Source organism: Meleagris gallopavo, chromosome 5 (assembly GCF_000146605.3).
Source record: "Meleagris gallopavo isolate NT-WF06-2002-E0010 breed Aviagen turkey brand Nicholas breeding stock chromosome 5, Turkey_5.1, whole genome shotgun sequence".
Classification (NCBI taxonomy): domain Eukaryota; kingdom Metazoa; phylum Chordata; class Aves; order Galliformes; family Phasianidae; genus Meleagris; species Meleagris gallopavo.
The window spans coordinates 48705917-48721081 of record NC_015015.2 but is presented as its reverse complement, the minus strand read 5'-3'; the positions used below and the strand labels follow the sequence as shown (position 1 = coordinate 48721081).

Sequence of the window (15165 nt, the reverse complement as noted above, 5' to 3'; positions counted from 1 at the left end):
GGGGCGCTGCGAGCCGGCCGTGCCGCCAGGTGACGCGTCCCGTATGGAGGCGGCTGCGCCCATAGTGTTCATCGGCGCTCGCTTCGCTGCCGGTGTAGGGCGGGATTGCCATGCTGTGGTCATTTTCCCTTCGTTCTGCACGGCTTAAAGCCGGGTTGCGGTTGAGGGGTTTTTTTTTGTTGGAGTTGTGTTTGACCTTCCTGAAAGAAAACATCTCTGTATGACCGGGTAATGCGTTCATTCGGGGCGTACGGGCACGCAATGCGTGCTGAGTGCTGCGAGACGTGCGAGCTGGAGGTCGTTGTTCGTTGAGCAGAACGGCAGCTCGGGAGAGAGGAGCAAGTACAAATTGTACCATGAGTTGCCTATAGGATAGCGCAGTTAGCATCCGAGTATCCGGCCACGTTTTCAGTTCTATTTTTATTCCTTGTAACCTACTGTAAAAAGGTAAAAGTGCGAACTGAAGCGTACGTTAAAAGCATTTGGTTAAAACCCCATTTAGTTTTTACATTTTTCAGAACTCGGGTTGCTTTATACTGCTGCAATAATTAAATTACCTAGCTAAGATTTGAATTCAAAGTGCTTTTAAGTGAGTGCAGCAAGCTAGAGTTGTTAAGCATTGAATTTCACCTTGATTTCTTCACAGATGCCGGAAGCTGTGCAAACACAGGACCAACCAATGGAGGAGGAAGTGGAGACCTTTGCCTTCCAGGCTGAGATTGCTCAGTTGATGTCTCTGATCATCAACACTTTTTACTCTAATAAGGAAATCTTCTTGAGAGAACTGATTTCCAATTCATCAGATGTAAGTATTTGGGCTCTTAGACTGCTTCATGTTCATAGAACTGCGAAGATTTTTAGGTAGGGGATGTTAAAGCTTGCCTCTTCTTTGATAGGCTCTGGACAAGATCAGATATGAAAGCTTGACTGACCCAAGCAAGCTGGATTCTGGAAAAGACCTGAAAATTAACCTGATTCCAAACAAGCATGATCGTACTCTGACCATTGTGGATACTGGCATAGGGATGACCAAAGCTGACCTTGTCAACAATCTTGGTACTATTGCCAAGTCTGGTACCAAGGCTTTCATGGAAGCACTGCAGGCAGGGGCTGATATATCCATGATTGGTCAGTTTGGTGTTGGCTTCTATTCTGCCTACCTTGTTGCGGAGAAAGTGACGGTGATCACCAAGCACAATGACGATGAGCAGTATGCTTGGGAATCATCAGCTGGAGGATCTTTCACTGTCAGACTTGATAATGGTGAGTTTCTGCTCAGGTCAATTCTTCGAAGGTTATTAGCAAATGATTTAGATACCTGTTTGTTTACTCCATGCAGTGGAAGAAAACAGTTGTATCAAATCAGATGTTTGTAGTAGTTTGAGTAATTGTTAAGATGTGCTAGGGGAATGTCTAGAGTAAATGGTGTACAGTAATGAAGGCTATTTTAAAATTACACATGGAAATGCTTCTTAGGTTTTGCAAAATGCCAGGTGAAGAGAGTAATTACTGAAAATGTTCCTTAAAAGGAATATGTGCAAAATGCTGAGTGCAATAAGAATGTGTCATCTGTAAGTTTACTTTAGTATAGTGTGTTATTTTGCTGGGGATAAAGAAATGCTTGGTAAAGGATTATGGTGTTTAAATAAAATACTTGTGGAGTTTATCACACCTTGGTTTGCTTCTGTGTAAGTAATACCTGTACATTTCATTCCAGGTGAGCCTCTGGGCCGTGGAACAAAAGTTATCCTGCACCTCAAAGAAGACCAAACTGAATATCTGGAAGAACGGCGGATCAAGGAAATTGTGAAGAAGCATTCTCAGTTCATTGGCTACCCTATTAGGCTCTTTGTATGTACTTTGAAATACTATATATTAAAGTACAGGAATTAGAAAATGTGTTTTTTAAATACAAATAGTCAGTCTGTAAATGACATTGCTCTGCTGTTGCAGATTCTGCATGGGTGTAGTTCTTCAACTGACATGATGCTGCTAATTAATGAATTAATTTTGCAAGATGAAGCTAAAAGGAAAAATGGAGCCAAACAAGTAGCATCACAGTTTCCAAACAGTTCAAAACTTAACTGAGCTTCATGGATTCTTAGTGGAAATTAGTTACAGTAGAGTACAACAACATGAACTGCCATAGAACCACTTGTATTGAAACATTGCTAAATAATGAAATGCTGTGTTTGAGTCTAGGACAAAAACTGGGCATTGTGCTCGTTTGTAGATTTAATTGCAGTCTGCTTACCTACTTAGGTTGCAGTTCATTACTCACTTTTAAGGCTGCATGTGATAAAAGTGGCATATTAAGTCCAGGTGATGTTCTCTTTCATAGGTGGAGAAGGAGCGTGATAAGGAGGTGAGTGATGATGAGGCTGAAGAAAAGGAGGAGGAAAAAGAGGAGAAGGAGGAGAAGACAGAAGATAAACCAGAGATTGAGGATGTGGGTTCTGATGAGGAAGAGGAAAAGAAGGATGGAGATAAGAAGAAGAAAAAGAAGATCAAGGAGAAGTACATTGATGAGGAGGAGCTCAACAAGACCAAGCCTATTTGGACCAGGAACCCAGATGACATCACCAATGAGGAGTATGGGGAGTTCTATAAGAGCTTAACTAATGACTGGGAGGACCATTTGGCTGTCAAAGTACGTTCTTGTTTGTCTTTTCTATAAGCACTATTTATTTTTTTTTTTTTTGCCACTAAACCCAGTATCTAAATTGTTTTGAGTATTGTAGTAGATGATTACTGTTAGGAGTGTGATGATACTGTTCAGAGTGCTCACATTGTGAGATGCTTGTGCTACAGTTGCTCTGGCAACTTGTAAAGCTTGTGTTTAGTATCTTCAACAAATACATATGTTTCTGTTCATTGCAAATACAAATGCAAATGTTTTCTTAGTTGGAAAATCTAATTATAAAACTTGAAAGTGGATCTCAAATGGAAGCCTATCTGTTGTTTTGGTTTGTAGTTCAGTTTTAAAAATGGGGGCATGGGTGCAGTTAACCTTTCCAGGCCTTCATGGTTGAAGGTGGTGCTGCACAGTTCACTGTTGTTTCACAACCTGGCAACAACTGAACAGAATTCAGATGATGTTTTGGAGAACATGCTCATTTTTCTGACCAGTGTCTTGCTTACTGTATTTAATGTGTTTTTTTTTTTTTTTGAAGAGTTCAGCATTACTTAAGAGACAAATTGCAATTCTAAAAAATGGTTGTCTTTTTTTTTTTTACAGCACTTCTCTGTGGAAGGTCAGCTGGAATTCAGAGCTCTCCTGTTTGTCCCACGACGTGCGCCTTTTGATCTGTTTGAAAACAGAAAGAAGAAAAACAACATCAAGCTGTATGTGCGCAGAGTTTTCATCATGGACAACTGCGAGGAGCTGATCCCCGAGTACCTGAGTGAGTGCTGCAGAGCAGTATTTCTAAAAATAACTAGAGAAACTACCTAGCAGAGCTTAGGTTTAAAAGAGGAAAATGGGAATGGAGGAAGGCAGAGTCTTCGGGAGTTCAAGTATCTGGGCAGTTGGAGAAAGCACTGCTTGCTTTGTATGAAAATTCAATGGAAGTCTATTCAAAATACAGAGCAGTAAAGCTACTTCGTAGTGATTGTAAATTTTTGTTCTTTAAAACCTAGAAAGCTAATTGTGATGTTTTCCTTCCAGACTTCATGAGAGGTGTTGTAGACTCTGAGGATTTACCTCTGAATATTTCTCGTGAAATGCTGCAACAAAGCAAAATCCTTAAAGTGATACGGAAGAACTTGGTGAAGAAGTGTTTGGAACTTTTCACTGAGTTGGCTGAGGACAAGGAGAACTACAAAAAGTTCTACGAGCAGTTCTCCAAGAATATCAAGGTTTGTAGTATTCCTTCATCTTGGTTGTAAATGTATTCTCTGTTAATACCACATTCTGAGCACCCCACAGCTTAGTATTTATTTAAGGAAGCCTTTCAGTAGTTCTTTCTCTTACTTCCGTAGCTTGGTATTCATGAAGACTCCCAGAACCGCAAGAAACTCTCAGAGTTACTCAGGTATTACACTTCTGCATCTGGTGATGAAATGGTTTCTCTGAAGGACTACTGCACTCGTATGAAGGAAAACCAGAAACACGTCTACTACATTACTGGTGAGTTGGCAAGAAATGCCCTGTGAAAAGCTGTTAGGTAAGGTTGTTGGGACAAGATGCTCATTCTCTTCTACAGTTTTTAAATGAATTCTGTAATTTGCATAAAAAAAGATTGTGAAAAGTTGCAGTGCTTTGCACATGATGAGTTGTCAGTGTTCCAGTTATGTAGTTGGTTGTGATGGAGAAATTCTGGCATGTATTAGGAGATGAGGTTTTTCTGTGTTTCTGTCATACTGGGTGATTCCTATGGTATTTCTAAGATAAGTAGACATTGCCATGTAGAATGGGACTGTAGTAAGTAGCTCACAGTGTGTTAATGAGCACAGCAGGGCTTGCTAGAAAGTAATGTTACTAATAGTGCAAACTGCACTCCCAGACTCTGCAAGGTGTCCTAGGGTGCTTCCTCCTGTCTAACTTGGGCTCATTGGAGCATTAACTGCTTTTGAGGAAGTGCATGCAATATTGGTCTGCAGTGTTATAGCTACTCTTCAAGCATTGCCTTAGTTTTGAAATACGATGTTCATTGTCATTGCTTCCTTGAAGGTAAGGAAGAATACATTTAAAGCTGGCTTTCTGACAGAGGTAAGGGTGTAAAGTGCATTTACACAGCTAGTTTCTTTTTTCCCCTGTGATCCCAGAAGGGTTGGAATGCCAAACATCTTTTCAAATTAAAACATCGCTGGAAAGGCTCAAGTCTCACCAGGCTAGCAGGATCACTTTGGTGGTTTGTGATAATCTGTTTTGTCCCTAGTAAGAGCTACTGAGCATGATTGGTTTGCATAGGCTCTTTCAGAATACAGTATGTTGTAGTGCTGAAGCTCAAACAGAACTTGACATTCACACTTCCTGCAGGTGAGACAAAAGACCAGGTGGCTAACTCTGCTTTTGTGGAGCGCCTTCGCAAACATGGCCTGGAAGTGATCTACATGATTGAGCCTATTGATGAGTACTGTGTGCAACAGCTGAAGGAATTTGAAGGCAAGACTCTGGTTTCTGTAACAAAAGAGGGCTTAGAGCTTCCAGAAGATGAAGAGGAGAAAAAGAAACAGGAAGAGAAAAAAGCCAAGTTTGAAAACCTTTGCAAAATAATGAAAGATATCCTTGAGAAGAAAGTAGAAAAGGTAATTAGCGTTGTTTTGTAAGTTGCACCTTGACCAGGCAGTGGGGTTCTGGTTCATTAGAAATGTTGAAATGCTAAGCTAAAAACTTAAATTTTATGTATGATTTCCTAGGTTGTTGTGTCCAATCGCTTGGTAACTTCTCCATGCTGTATTGTAACAAGTACATATGGCTGGACTGCCAATATGGAGAGGATTATGAAAGCACAGGCATTGAGAGACAACTCCACAATGGGATACATGGCAGCAAAGAAGCACCTGGAGATCAATCCTGATCATTCCATCATCGAAACACTGAGGCAGAAGGCAGAGGCTGATAAGAATGACAAGTCTGTGAAGGATCTTGTCATATTGCTGTACGAGACAGCTCTCCTGTCCTCTGGCTTTAGTTTAGAAGATCCCCAGACACATGCCAACCGCATTTACAGAATGATCAAACTTGGCCTGGGTAAGTTGGAAATCTCTTTTGTTTCCAGTAAGCTCTGGGTGTGTTGATACTTGAGTGTCTTCTGAGCACATGGAGCAGTGGGGGTGGTGTAAAAACCTTCAGGCCGTAAAAAGTGCTATGGAGGCAAATAAAGGCTTTGAGTTGCAGGATAAGCATTCATGGTCCTCGTGTTTATTGGCAGGCATTGATGAAGATGATACTGCTGCAGAGGAGGCCAGTCCTGCAGTTACCGAGGAGATGCCACCTCTTGAAGGAGATGATGACACATCACGTATGGAGGAGGTGGATTAAAACAGTTTACAGGAACTCACGAATGTTTCCTTGGCTAATATGAATAAGTTATATTTTGTATATTATGAATGTTACCTGCCAAAAAAAAAAATCTTTGACACTTTTGTCTGCATTCCCTCTTTATATTTATTTTCAAAGATGTTATACCTTTATTTTTGTTACATTGCTTTTTCAGCTGATGTGAGATACAAATGCCATTGAGGGAGCATTTTCTTTAACTCTGTACAACCCTAGACAGGCAAGTAAGGAGTAGTTATTTTTGTCTGTATTAGCTGGTTTGCAGGTGGCAGGGTTTTTGACTTATTCTTAATTGCCAGAAAAGTAACAAAGACGGTATAACATCTGGATGTTCAAGTTTTAGTGTTACACAGCTCTTCAACTCTGAATATGTCTAACATAGAGTACCTAGTAACTAGGTATCTATGAGAGCTGACACTTGGGGAAGCTTTAATCCTTTTGCTCCTAACAAGGTCTTGATGTTTAAAGTTGTTTTTTATACTGTTCAAGGATTCTGGATTGCACTCTGCCATAGAATAGAATCCACTGTAAATCTCTATTGTGACTTATGCAAATCTGCATGTACAGTTCAAACCTAGAACTGTAAGAATAAAAGTGTTAAGAATGAGTTGTCGCTGACTTGTCCGTTACTACTGGGAACAAAAGCTGCTGGTTTGAATGGGTGTTTTGGATTTCAAATGTTAGATACCCAGAGTTTATCTTGCATGTTTTGTAGTGTCACTACAAACTGATGTCACATGTTAGAACAGTAAAAGTAGAGGCTAAGACTATTTTAATCTCTTCTAAGCAGTGCTTAAAATTAGGTTGAATAGATGTCATTACCAGTACTTGTAAGGCAGAAACAGGCTCCTAAAACTGCAAGCCTTGTTCATTGTGTTGTACTGGCAGTGAATTTCACATGCAGCATTAGGCTGTCTAATAAATTGTACAGGTTTGGTACTCTCCTTGGTCTGTCTCCTCCTGCCTATTTACCTTAATATTTTTCACATTCCATGTCAAGTTGAGTTCTGTCTGTGCCTTGGGTTTCCTAATTGACAACATGCAGCCAACATCCTTATATTCTTCCCAGGCTACACAACCCTGCTTCCACTTCCTGTACACTTACGCCTTTCTCCTCAGTTTAAGCTGCAAGTCCTTGTTCAGCCAGGCTGGTAGCTTGCCTCCTCTGCTTGATTTCTGTTGGGGGGTGGGAGAGCTCTTGCACTTACAGAAGGATGTTCTTAAAAAGATGCCAGCTCTGTTCTCTTCCTATGCCTGCAAGGGCAGTTTGCCAGTGGATCTCATCCAGCAATTCCTTGAGCAGCTGGATCTTTGCTCTTGTGCAGTTCAGTGTCCTTACTTTGCTTTTTGCCAGCTCGCATTCCTCCAGATCACGAACTTCACCATGGTGTCATCACTTCAGGCTGCTTCCAATCTTAATGTCTCTAATGCTTTCCTCTGCATTGGTGAGCACCAGGTCCAGTAAGGTTTCACCTCGGGTTGGTCCATCTAATACCTGGACTAGGAGGAAGTTTCCCTTAACAGACTTCAGGAATCTGGGTTGTCTGCCACCCACTGTGCTGCTATCTGAGTAGATAACTGGGATGACTGTCCATCAGGACAAGAGCCTGTGAGCTGTGACACTTCTGCAGTTGGAGCAACGCCTCGTCAATGGGCTGCTGCTGATGAGGTGTTCTGTAGCAGACCTGAACTACTGGATGCTCTGCACCAATGCCTTTGGTGAGGAGTTCCTCACGTTTGCTGCTGATGGTCTGCACTGTGAAAAGGAAGTGTCATTTATTCCTTAAGTTAATGACAGAAACATACCTTCAAAAAAAAAGTTTCCCACTTAGCCATGGTTGGTTGTGCTGTTTGTCCAAAGTTTGCAAAGCTGTTTTATTAACAGCTATATCAGTAATGGTTGGATATCTGCAGCATGTCATAGGTGAGACGTGGCTTCCATGCCTGTATTGCTTCCTCATTGCTTAATGTCCAAAATACTCCAAGTTCCAAGTATCTCAAAAGGTACTTACTGTGTCAGTGAAGGGGAGGTAAGGCAAAGATAAACGCCAAAGCATAAAACAGGCCACGCATTTCTGCTCTCCTCTGCCCAGCCTGGAAATGAGGCAAGACTCAGTCAGTGTGACTGTTTCTATTTAAGATTCAACCTTAAACAGCTTGATTAAGATGAGCTCTTCCATGGAAAGAAAATGTAGCTGAATGCGTAGGAACGAATATGTTGCTATAGTAGTGACTATGACATCAAAGCAGGCACTGTCTTGGCTCCTAAAAGTCGCAAACTTAAATGTGTGTCCATCAGTAGTGAGTTGCATTTTCAACCATGGGTAATACAAACTTCAGAAGGTAAAGGTGCTTCTCCTTAGTGATCAAATGTTGGGAACTGTGTTAAACGTAGATTTCAATCCAAGGTCTCACTGACATGCAATATTAATGTTGTACAAAGGGCTTAGAAGTACTTGAATTTTAAGATCACTGTGTCTTATTATTAGAATCTATTCTACAAGATCTTCATTTAAAAAAAATCTGATGGTCTTTTTTAGTAAATAAAAATGTAAAATTCATAATGGAGGAAGGCTTTTCCCATCAAATCTTTAAGCTTTTACCTCTCTTGGAAATAAGATAGAAACGCTGCTTAGAGTTTATGAGTTGACATACTCTAAGCAGAAGTGCTCAACAAAATTCAGCAAGGGCAATCCCAGGCTGGATGCAGCTCTGGGCAACCTGGCCTGGCGGTTGGCAACCTGCCTGTGGCAGGGGGGTTGAAACTAGGTGATCATCGTGGTCCTTTTCAACTCGGGCCATTCAGTGATTCTATGAAAAGGTCAGATGCCAAAGTAAAAGTAGTTCTGCTTATTGGAGCTTCAGTACAGTGGAGCCAACCACTGAATAAGTGATTACAATGGAATACTTTTTCACAGCTTGGCCATACTTTCCTTGTTTAGGGATTATGTTGCTGACATTCAGGTTCTGCTGAAGTTCAGAACGTTCTCCTGTTGATGCTAGGCTTTTTGTCATCAAGTTTAAGGCATTAGGACGCTGCATTCAGAGGTACGTGACTCCTCTGCTCTCAAAGTAAACTGGTACTTGTGTTCTGGATTTTTGAACCTTGTGAAGGGCTCACATCATTGCATGCAGTAAAGCCCAGAGTTTAGTGGCAGAAGAAAAGTAGTTTTCATTGTCTTAGGAACTAACAAAAACATGAACTCTGTTGTGTTCCAAGCATCATGAGAACAGGAGTGAAAAGATACAAGAGTAAACTCTGTGTTGTTCCCTGGATTTATGAACTGGATTTATGAAATAAAGTGTATTTCAAATATACTAATTGGTAGACTACAGATATAAACACTGTTTGTAGAGTTTTCATGAGTAATGATTTATCTTACAGATGAAGAGTATTTTACTTATTAGTTTACAGCTGACCTGTGATGTTCATTCACCTTCTTAATCTGTAGTTGGAGATGATACAAATTCTACAACAGAGGCTTTGGCAAATTCATCATTTTGGGCTAACTTCTATCTGTGAGTAAATCAAACTTTACTTATTTCAGATTTCCCTATTCCAGATTTCTTTAGGGTGAGAGCACCCTAAAGAGGGTGACATGAACTTCAGATATGATCAAATGTTCCTGATAGTTCATTATGAAATAATGTTTAATAGTTCTTCATTTAAAACAAACTAAACCTTACACTGAAAAGCAATTTTAGGCAAGATATATCTTTATGGTGGTCAACCGTATAAACATTGTATTTCTAAAAAAAGTTAAGGTCAAGAAAATACCTGGCAAATAAACCTCCACTGCAGTATGGCTGGTCCAAGGAGGAAGAGGTGTATCAGAGCAGCGTTCAGTGTCTTTAGCAGCAGCATGAAGATAAGACGGAGGCATGCGTTCTTTCATACCAAGGTGATGGGATGGTGAGGAAGAGGGTGGGCAGTAAGTGCTGTATGTCTTTTTTGCCCCACAGAATTCTGATTTGAACCATTCTGCCATTTAAACAGAAGCAAGCTTTTATTTATTCTGTGCTTTAAAATACAAGAGTACAACATCCAAGTGGATTTCATTTTTTTCTTACCTATTTCTGGTTGATTTTCAATATACTGCCCAGATGGTGAGAACACACCTTATTGAAAGTCATTTTATTTCAGTTCTTAGATGCTTACTGCAGTTACCCAGAAGACAGCTCACGTTACTCACACTATTCAAACTCCAATATGAATGTCACGGGTGGTAAGCGTCGCAGAGGAGTTAAACTTGTAGCGGAGCAGGACGTGCTACAGGCAGTAGCTTTGGGAGATGCCATTCCTTCAGAAGATCAGCAGTTTTTTCTTACACCTGGAAAGGCAGTCCTGCCAGCTAGAGAGTCCCATAGCGATATCTATATGGCACCAGAAGATGATTTTAGAACACCAATGGAAACAATTGCTGAGGAGAAATCTGCTTTATCAACATTCTTGATGGAACTATATGAACCATCTCAGAAATCTGGAGCTAGTACAGAAGCAGTATGGCCCCAGAGACCTGACTGCTCCTCACCCATGGATATTGAGCCATCCGAATCTTCGGCGTTTCTGGAGAACTCCATTACAGCTGCTTTACTACCAGAGTGGGACAGCAATACGTGTGAACAAATGGCAAATGTTTCCAGTTCTACCATGTACCACTGAAAAAAAAAAGAAAAAGAAAAAAACCTTCATGTCACCTAAACGAGGCGTTGCTGTATTAATAATGTCTGTAGTACTTTGTCTGGTCTTTAATGCACTGTCAAAGGTATTTATCCTAGCTTCCTTTGGGCAGTGTTGGAGGTTGTATAGTAGAATTTAGGTTTCAAAATCACAACATCCCATTTTTAATTTTTCTCCTATAAGTTGGACAAATCTGTACACAGCACCTTCGTTCCCCAGAGCTCTCAGCTGACATGAGCTATTCCTGGCACTCACTGTGGTAAGAGATGACCACATCATTCATTTACTCCCTATGTTTTCCAAGAACCAGTCCAACTAAAGATACCATGCTCCATTCCTTAAGCAAAGAAGTTATAAGGGACCTCCAGCTTTAAGTACAGCAGTGCCAGTCCTCCTAAACATCGGCCATAGAGTGCAGACAATGCCTTCTGTTCTGCTTGTGAGGAGAGTGCAAGTTATACTTCTTGATGGCACAACCAAGCAACATTTCAGCAATTCCAGGGCCAGAATGTTACGGAACAACTCTGGGAAACAAAGCCAAATGTTATAGTTATTGCACAAGGCAAATCCCTGACGGAGGGTCATGCTAGTTCAGTGAAGACATTCTTTGCAGATACTGACTTAGGCACTTAGCACTGTCAGCATGTACTGTAACATTAGTTACTGGGTGCATCCTTGCAATCTGAAATTAGATCCAGAGCAGCAGATGGTACAGACTGCAACATTCGTGGAATGGCATCATGAGAACTGAGTTTTCTCCTTGCTCAGTTTTCAGTGGCCTCCTGTTGCTTCATATCTTCATGCCACTTTTGCCTATGCAGGACAGGTGGATTTTGAGATCCACAGAACATCGATATGTCGAGATAGGAGCAGGGTGCATCTGTCCTGTGCTGTTGCCTGAACTCTGATGTCATCTTGAAGTCCTGTCACCTGCAGGATCCCACAGACCCCTGCCAACATGGGTGATCTCTAATTTTAAGATGAAAACCCTTCATATTTAGGCTGTTGGTAACAGCAATGACCATGAATCTAGCCTGAATGCAAACATTTCACTGGGAGCTTTTTTTATCTCTGCAGAGCGTATGTATTAAGCTTAATATAATGCTAATAATTTGTTGAAGGACTACGTATATTCCTGAGGTAAATGGATTCTGGAAAGTTTGCTAAAACTGGTCATCTAGTCAGGAAAAAAAAACAAAAAACTAGCTACACTGCAAGAACTCCTTTGTCCTCTCTGTTTACAAAGCCCCATTCAGATATTATGCTGTCCACCATTCAGTCTAAACAGTGCTATGACCATAAAGTTGAACAGAAAAGGCGAAAGTGCAAAAAAGTGGCAAATTGATCTTTTTTTTGTTCTTCCAGTAATTTCAACATATCCCTTGATATTCAGGCATGAAATCAATTGGGAGAAGCAATTAAAACAAGCGGTATGCATTCCCAGCACAGCCAGGCACGTATTCAAGCAAAAAGAACTCCATTTTTTTTTGTTGTTGTTTTGTTTTGTTTTTTTTAAAGCATCTTGGTTATATGCAAAAGGGTTTTAATAAGAGGAATCTACATATTCATCTGCCCATCGCCTTTTTTGCCTTCTCAGCATCCTAAGTACAAGAAGCTGAGGAAGTGACAAAGAGAACTGAGGCAGCCAAAATACCATCCTCTCTCTGCTGACCTCAAAGAGCGAAGGGGATGCGGGCACTCTTGGAGCACTACGTCTTCACAACAGCATCTGCCTACCGAAGAAATTTATGGGTTACTAGAAAGCCATATTCCAAGTCAGGCAAAATACTTCCACTGTGGTACTTGTGAACAAACTTGGAAGTAAAACAGCAATAGCTTGGCCAGCCTTCAAAAATTCCTTCTCCAAATGGAGAGGAATAGTGTGGCTTTCTGGCTTTATGTCTTTGCCGTATCTACTGTGAGATGTATCAGTGCTGTCAAGCAGTGCTAATTCATTCCCTTTGTGAGATCATTTCTCCAAGAAAATGAAGTAAGACAAAGAAGAGTAACAAGCACAACCTGTGTTGTCAAACTCCTGGTTCAGATCTCCAGCTTGTGCTGCCTCTGAAGGACAAAAGAAAACCAAGAATCTTAAAATCTTGTAGTTTGTATACAACAAAGTACCAGCAGTGGGTGAGGTCCATGGGGACTATTTTGTAGAGTAGATTGCTCCCAACTGCAAGTGAAATAGAAGCAATTTCACTACAGTGCATTCCCATTGTGTGTTTCTAAAATGTTTTATGCCTGGAAGACATGAATCTTAATGTCACAATTTCACCTGTAACAATTCTCCTGAGTCCTACCTGGTAGGGACTAACCTCTAACAGCTGTTGCTCATAGAGCATCAGCAGCTACTTGGGGCAGGCCTGTGTAGAAGGAGAGACTCTGAGCCATGTGTGGATGAAAGGTGATGGCTATATGCACTCATTGAAGTCAGCTGGTACTACAAGCACTGACAAAGCACTTCTCAGAGCCTGCTTCAGTGGTGGGAGAGCTGTAGGAATATTCACAAGCCTCTTCCTGATAGAAGGACCTAACTGTTGGATGGCCTAGGCAGATGAGGTAAGGAGCTGGAAAAGGAGCTGCTGTGGGAGAAAAGAGGTGTATGCAGCTCAGCTGGTGGCAAGAGCAGAGTGGGAGGCTGCTGTGGGCTGCCTCTGGGGTCTGATTTGCAGGGCCTTTTTAAGCTGACAACTGGTGGTGGGGATTTGTTTTGTTAAGGCCTTTGCACACTCTGGGCTGTTTTCTGAGGGCTGTGTGACTGACATGGGGCTGCAGAAAATAAACGAGTGTGAGCAGAGGGGGAAATGGAGTGTAGCACTTCTGGCTGCTGGGCCTTGCCAGCTCAGCTGTAGATGTGTGTGCTTGTGTGCTTTGAGTATTAGGAACGTTGTGAGTAGGGTATGTGAGCTGCTGTGCATTTTTTATAGGCTTCTGCTGTAGGCCTATGTGCAGTCTGCTCCAGTGAGCTTGGTCTGAGGAGGGGTCTGGAGCCCACAGCTGTGGCACTTTTGCAGGAGGGCTCACTCTCCTTTTTATGTCCCTTTTTAAGCTGTTTTCATGTGGATGGAGCTGAAGAGAGAGGCAGGTGTGAGCTGGGGCCTGGCAGCCCAGGCACATTAAGCTGCAGTGGCATGGCCTCGCTGGAGAGAAGGCAGCGGCCGAGGAGGCAGCGTCGGGTGGGGCGATATGCAGAGGGCCTGGGCGGAGGTGAGTGGGACACCATAGGGAGGGCTGGGTGCAGGACTGGCTCTGAGCATGGCCTTGTGTTTGCTGGTCTCATGCCTTGAGTACAAACACCTTTTTGATGGTTCTGAAAACTTGTAGTGCCTTTTTTAAAGCAACTGAAATCCCCTTACGGAGTGTAAGCTTCTTCAAAAGCTGCCCAGGGAGGTGAGGGGGTCACCATCACTGTGGGTGTTCCAGAACCATGGAGGTGTGGCACTGAGGGATGTGGTAAGTGGGCATGGTGGGATGGATTGGGGTTGGAATAGATAGTCTTAGTGGTCTTTTCCAACCTTAATGATTCTACGATGTGTTTTCCTTCCCTCTCACATTCTGTTAGATGCTCTGGAAATGATGGATTCTGTTAAAAGCTTGGACTGTGTAGAAAGGCTGGCACGTAAATACATGGTAACTTTCTTCTAATTGCTGTTTCTTGTCTCCCTGTTAAATTACAAAATAGACTGTGCTGGATGCTTGGTGTAGGGAGCTGTGCTGAAGAACAGCTGATGAGGAACATCTGTGAATAAATTGATTCAAATGGTGAATAATCTAATTCACCTGCAAAGAAGCAAAAAAAGGGAGAGAGTGAACTTTGGGGAGGGGAGAGAAAGTCATCTGCTTTCCACAATGTCTTGGCCTGCACAACCCAGTCAGTACCACAAATGTGAGAGATTTGAGAAGCTGAGCAGCTTCCTGTGATGAAAACTCTGACAAAACACAGGACTTTGGGCTCGTACAGGGCCTTCAGCCTCAACCCAAAGCTGTCTGAATTTCAGCTATGAGTGGTGCTTCTTTCCCTTCTTCCTCTGCAGCAGAAGTGCGTGGTGGAGTCAAGCACGGAGTCAGAGTCTGAATCCAGCGTGGAGGTGAGGCCCAGATTCTGAGGTGTTTCCATGCTGATGAGCTCCTCTCACCCTTTGTCTTCTGACAAGAAGAACCAAAGGAGTGGTTGCTGGAATTCCAGCTGTACAGAAATTTCAGAGAGAGATCAAGCAGCAGTTTCAGGTTATACCAAAATGGCCTCATCAGTTCTCTGTGAAGGTGTGCTTACAGCAGATCTGGGCTGTGTCTGGTGGTGGTGCTGGGCAGGGTTGCTGAATACTCATTTCAGATGAGATGGGAGAGAGCAGAGCTGTGGCAGTCGGTTGTGACTATTAATAAGTTCCTGAACTGGCTGTCAAACCAGTGTAGTTAATATCAGTAGAAAAGAAACCAAATGCATTTTGGAGCAGAGAGCTGGCTTGATTTTTTTTTT

The 15165-nt window shown here is 42.0% G+C and overlaps 2 protein-coding genes across 4 annotated transcripts in view; both read left to right on the top strand.

The window, feature by feature from the left end:
- Positions 1-6611, top strand: part of HSP90AA1 (heat shock protein 90 alpha family class A member 1) — a 7280-nt gene extending 669 nt beyond the window's left edge. The window contains exons 2-11 of the mRNA XM_010711927.3: positions 647-805; positions 897-1263; positions 1718-1851; positions 2342-2650; positions 3239-3404; positions 3668-3858; positions 3982-4129; positions 4982-5250; positions 5362-5695; positions 5877-6611. Of these exons, the coding sequence (XP_010710229.1) occupies positions 647-805; positions 897-1263; positions 1718-1851; positions 2342-2650; positions 3239-3404; positions 3668-3858; positions 3982-4129; positions 4982-5250; positions 5362-5695; positions 5877-5986 (2187 nt within the window). The 3' untranslated portion in view covers positions 5987-6611. The remainder of the gene's footprint in view (positions 1-646; positions 806-896; positions 1264-1717; positions 1852-2341; positions 2651-3238; positions 3405-3667; positions 3859-3981; positions 4130-4981; positions 5251-5361; positions 5696-5876) is intronic.
- A 4175-nt stretch (positions 6612-10786) lies between these two features.
- Positions 10787-15165, top strand: part of LOC104911241 — a 6852-nt gene continuing 2473 nt past the window's right edge. Inside the window, exons 1-4 of one of the 3 annotated variants that reach the window (XM_010711924.3) lie at positions 10787-13247; positions 13738-13895; positions 14251-14318; positions 14726-14776. In XM_010711924.3, coding sequence (XP_010710226.1) covers positions 13243-13247; positions 13738-13895; positions 14251-14318; positions 14726-14776 — 282 coding nt within the window. In that variant the 5' untranslated portion in view covers positions 10787-13242. Of the gene's footprint in view, positions 13248-13275; positions 13477-13737; positions 13896-14250; positions 14319-14722; positions 14777-15165 lie in introns of those variants that run through there. The other 2 variants (XM_010711922.3, XM_019615887.2) reach the window with 2 other exon arrangements.